At 49.0% G+C, this 5,257-nt stretch overlaps 1 protein-coding gene across 1 annotated transcript in view; it reads left to right on the forward strand.

Moving 5' to 3' along the window:
- The window catches only part of ADAM23 (ADAM metallopeptidase domain 23), a 95,300-nt gene that overhangs the window by 70,728 nt on the left and 19,315 nt on the right, over positions 1-5,257 (forward strand). Inside the window, exon 22 of the mRNA XM_015415998.1 lies at positions 585-862. Within this exon, the coding sequence (XP_015271484.1) occupies positions 585-862 (278 nt within the window). The remainder of the gene's footprint in view (positions 1-584; positions 863-5,257) is intronic.

The raw sequence follows: 5,257 nt of genomic DNA on the forward strand, positions 1-5,257 counted from the left end.
GAAACCTGAAGTCAGAGGGGCAGATATTGGTATGTTGATGGTTGGCTGGAAAGGAAATAGGGTTGCCACTTCCGGGTTGGGAAATTCCTGGAGATTTGAGGGGTGGAGCCTGGAGAGGGTGGGGTTTGAGGAGGAGTGGGACCTCAGACAGGTACAATGCCATAGACTCTACCTGCCAAACCAGCCTTTTCCTCCTGGGGAACCATTATTGCCAATTTCCAGTTGAGGGTTACTCAGAATTACAACTGCTCTTCAGATGGCAGAGATCGGTTCCCTTGGAGAAAACAGTAAACTCTGTGTCATTATAGTCTGCTGAGTTCGCCACAGCAAATTGACGCTGAGTGCCCAAGGCCAGGACACCCCCCCAGCGCCTCTTTCACATTATTGCCAATTTCCAGTTGAGGGTTACTCAGAATTACAACTGCTCTTCAGATGGCAGAGATCGGTTCCCTTGGAGAAAACAGTAAACTCTGTGTCATTATAGTCTGCTGAGTTCGCCACAGCAAATTGACGCTGAGTGCCCAAGGCCAGGACACCCACCCAGAGCCTCTTTCTAGATCTTGTTGTATTTATTTCCACAACAGGCCTTATTCCTAGTAATGTATATAATTTTAGTGCCTGTCTCTCAGAGTGGATTGCATACCCTTTGTGGCATGTCAATTATGGTAACAGGAGCTTTGAAACTTCTTGCAGTGGTTCTCATGTACGTTTAGATGACGATACAGACTTAGGATATGTGGAAGATGGAGCTCCATGTGGTCCTTATATGATGTGCATGGACAGAAAGTGCCTATCTATTCAGTCCCTGAACATAAGCAGTTGCCCTGTTGGTATTAATGGTAAAGTTTGTTCAGCACATGGGGTAAGTCCCAGTTAATATATTTCTGTATTTATACTTGAAAGAGAAAATGGTTTGGATTCAGTGCACCATTTCTGCAGGCACAGGGACTTCTGCCCATGGAGTGCAACTTTATGGGAGGGGCCATAGCTGAGAGGTAGAGAAACTGCTTGGCATGCAGAAAGTCCCAGGTTCAATCCCTGGCATCTCCAGTTAAAAGGGCCAGGTCAAGGTGATGTGAAAGATATCTACCTGAGACCTTGGAGAGCCATTGCCAGTCTGAGTAGACATACTGACCTAGATGGACCAAAGGTCTGATTCAGTATAAGGCAGCTTCATGCGTTCATGTTCATCTCCCCCTGCCTAGTAGCCTGCCCCCCAAATCTGTACTGGGGGTCCCCCCTCTGCCCCGGGAGCAAGATTTCAAGAGGTGTCTTGGGCTGCTGCAGGAGGGAGGAAATCCGAAAATTCCACTTTGTGAGTGGAAGACCTTTGTGCCCACGGAAACACTGTGCTGGATCTAACCAATAGTGCTGTAATGTTTCTCTTCACTGGTCCGTGTGCCACTTATAATGGATGCAATTTGGTCAAGGAATAGAATTTCTCTCTGTCTTCCTCCTTCTCATCATTTGTGTTTGTCTTCAGACATGTGCAGACTGTGTTGTGTTGTTATTTTTCTTGTTTTTAATAAGACATTACATGGCTTTGGAGGGGGGATTCTACTGTGGACTGATGCCACTACCTACATCTTTTCTCTGCCTTTGAAATTACCTGTGAAAGTGCAGGATTTGATAGATAATAACTTTTCCTGTTTCTTGTCATTTTCTATGAACCTGCTGTGTTGAATCCTACTGGCCTTTTCACTCTGTCTCATCCAGTTCCCTTCCCTATTACCGCATGATTTTTGTCAATGCAGGTCACTTGATCTCCAGCATAGACTTTTTGGTTGTCAAAGGGAATTCTCTTCTCCCTTTTTTACCAGTAGGAAAGCTGGTTGGATCCAACCCAATGACTGACTCTTAATTCAAAGTTACTTCTGAGTTTACTCTTCCTGATGAGATGAAACTTTGTACCCTCCCTCTTGCCCATTTCTTGAGCTTGATGGAGGAAATATCTTTTTGATATACACACACATGCATGTGAAGTGGCTCCCTAGTCAGCATGCAGGAATTGCAAAAAATGCTGGTGAAGCCATGCGTGCATTTTAAAGGTATGTTTTCTTCTGATAGAGGTTAACCTCCATTTTGGGAAAAACTGTACGAATCACCTCTCATCCAAGATGTCTACGTATCAGGATGAAATTCCATTGCTTTCTTGTGTTTGTTATAGCATGCCCCAGTCAAGTAATTTACATATCAGTGTGAGTGCTCTGGAGCACCCCTCTGTACAGAGAACTCCTGTTTTGAATGATGTCCAGACTCAGTCATATGCTGGAAAGAATGCAAGTGTATAGCGGGTGCCCTTCTGTGCACGAAAATATGCATACGCACATCTGAGAGCATCTAGTTGTTGGTTTCAAAATATAAATGTGTGTTCTCCTTCAGTGGGGAAAGTCATCCAAACTGGTTAGGTCACGCCTCCTCTCGCTCCAGGCAGGGGTATGCAAATGTGTGTAGACAGTATTGGCTCACCAGTTTTAGTAGCCCTGCCACTCCAGCAGGACGCTTGAGCCTAGTTCCACTTTCTTAGAGACTCTTCCCTTATTGGTAGGGAAAATGGAAAGCCTTGAAGAAAGGCCCCATTGCCAGTCTTAAAAAGAAAAAAAGAGACCGTTAAGACAAGCCTCACCTGCTTTTGAGGTTCCAGGCACCAGAGACTGGCCAGTGGCAGATACCCCATAGCGACACAAGCCACTGTCTGTGCTGGCAGTGGCAGACCCAAAGCTTTGGGTTGTTCCACAGCCAGCCCACACCCAAAGTTTCAAAAAGTTCAAGGGGTCCAATTCTATGGGCCCCAGAAGGAGGTGCTCCCATCTTCCATTGTTTCCAGTGGAGGGGGAAATGCCTTGTGGGCTGCCTGCGCTGCCTGTTACAATTTTGTGTGCCAGCACCCCATAGTGCAGCTTAGAGGGAACTATGCTTGTTATGGAAGACAGAAAGGCCTTGAGGAAGGGCCCCACTGTTGGTCTTGGAAAGAATGGGGAGAGCTGAGACATGCCTCTCCTGCCTAAGGCTTCAGGCATTGAAGACTGGTAAACAGTGGATGCATCTGCAGCATCATGGGCCACTGTCTGTGCTGGCAGACCGGAGGCTTTGGGTCACTCTCCAGTTGGCCTCTGACTGCACTGGAAAATCCCAGCAGAGCTCTACTGGGTCCAGAGAACCATGAGGAGATTGTAGTGGGTGGCCCACCTCATAAGACTCGGAGTCTTCCGGGCCTACAGTCTGTGAGAGGACTGGAGATGGTGAGACCCCCCCCCAAGATACATAGGGGCAGTGGGATAAGGACCTCCAACACGAACAAGGGGTTGACCCGAGCAGGGGTGGCACAGCAGTTCCCCCTCCTCCAAGCCTCTGAGGCGTTTCCCAGTGGGTTTGACAGTTCAGGAAAATGTCAGTAGGGTGGCTGCTTCCAGGAGTCCAAAATCCTGTTTGATTGGGCAGAGAAAAATTTGGTAGGCCTGAAAGCAGGAAACCTGTACAGTCTTACAAATCTCCAAGCCAACTGGCTGAGCAGGAAGGATTTAGATCCAGGAGAACGGAGTCTAAACAAAAAGATCTTCTGCCAAAACCACACATTTTTTTTAATCTCTATCTTGGATATTGTTACAGCTTTAAGCAACAGTCAAGTTGCCAGGTTTCTAGCCAGTTTCTATGATCCCAGGGCAGAGGGCGAGGACACACACACTTGCCGTTGACCCAGTGGTCTGCCGTACGCCTTCCCTTCAACCACACTGATCAGCTGAGGCCTGAACAAAGTGTCAAAGGAGGCGATGGGGCTGATTTTCATAATTCCCTTCTGGTACAGAAGTTTTTGGGTCTCAGAACTAGTGAAAACGTCCGTATCTCCACTGTGGCGATCACCAAGCAGATGGGTTCTCCTTGTACAAGAATCAGTTCACCACCCAGACCCTATTTGACTCCAGCTGCCAGCTTAGAGCGAGCGGATTTAGAAGGATTGGGCCTTCCAAGTTAAGTAGTTCACATCATGGTACAGTCCAGAAAACCTGTCGTCGCTATAATTATACGTTGCTGACATTCAAAAGTGGACCAGTACCAAAAAGCTGGATCCACTGAAACCTACTTACAAAGACATCATTCCCTTTCTGCGCGAAGGTTGGAATCAGGTTCTAAGACTGGATACCTTAAAAGACAGGTTGTAGCACTGGCTGCTATGTGGGACCACATAATTTTTCTTGTAGGCATATTTGCCTTGTAGCACTGGCTGCTATGTGGGACCACGTAATTTTTCTTGTAGGCATATTTGGCTTTTCCTCAAAGGAACCATAAAGTTGGCACCTCCCATTAGCCATAGGTTGCCTGCTTGGGAACCTTTCTAAAATGTTACAGGACTTGAGCAAACCTTCATTTGATCCTTTCAAATCATCAGAATCTAAAGTTTCCTTCTTGGAAGATAAATCGTCAGAATCTTAAGTTTCCTTCTTGGAAGATGTCCTTTTTCTTACGGAGAATTAGGGGCTTTATTGGCCAGGAAGGAATCTCTCCTTAATATATTTGAGTTTTTGTGTTCCTCTTGCCTCAATGTTCCACACGCCACCACAGCCTTTCACTCCGTGGCCTGTCACTCAGACACTGTACCAATGGCTGCTGTCCTGCCTACCCACCCACAGAGGCAGCCGGCACCGTCTTGCCTCAGTGTGCTCAGAGCCAATGGAGGGGGCGGACGGGACTCTCCACGGGGCTGGCTGGGCTGTCCTTCCCTCCCCCTCATGCCACTTGCCAACAGCCTCAAAAGGCACCTCTTGGAAAGCCACCGCGTGAGAAGCTCGCGCCCCTGTCCAGCCCTTTACTTTCCCGCAGCTCCGCAACTCCAACCATGCCACAACAGGCTGGCCGACGGCCTCTGGCTCAGCCCCATGTGGGGTGGAGAAAGTGTTCAGTCCTCCTGCTGATGCTCCCGGCTCAGTTCCACAGCCTCTAGGTAAGCCAGCTGCGCCTCTGAGGGCCCTTGGGAAAACTGCCTGTCCCCCCCCCCCGGAACTGCCGACCGCCCTTAAGATCCCACTTCCTCTCTCGCTGTCCCCAACGTGGCTGAGACCGCCAGCGCAGCGCCTGCCTGTCAACAACTGAGGCCACCCCCTCCCCTGCAGCACTTTCTGCCTGCCCACCCCAGCTCTGCTGAACATACATCCCGTCTTCCTCCAGCCCGAAGCAGCACTATGCCTCCCCAGCGCCTCGCCCATCTCTGCAACGCTTCTGCGGCTGCTCCCCCCCCCCCCGGCCAACGGCCCCTGTGGGG

The sequence above is a fragment of the Gekko japonicus genome, unplaced genomic scaffold (assembly GCF_001447785.1).
Source record: "Gekko japonicus isolate JY-2015 unplaced genomic scaffold, Gekko_japonicus_V1.1 scaffold123, whole genome shotgun sequence".
Lineage (NCBI taxonomy): Eukaryota > Metazoa > Chordata > Lepidosauria > Squamata > Gekkonidae > Gekko > Gekko japonicus.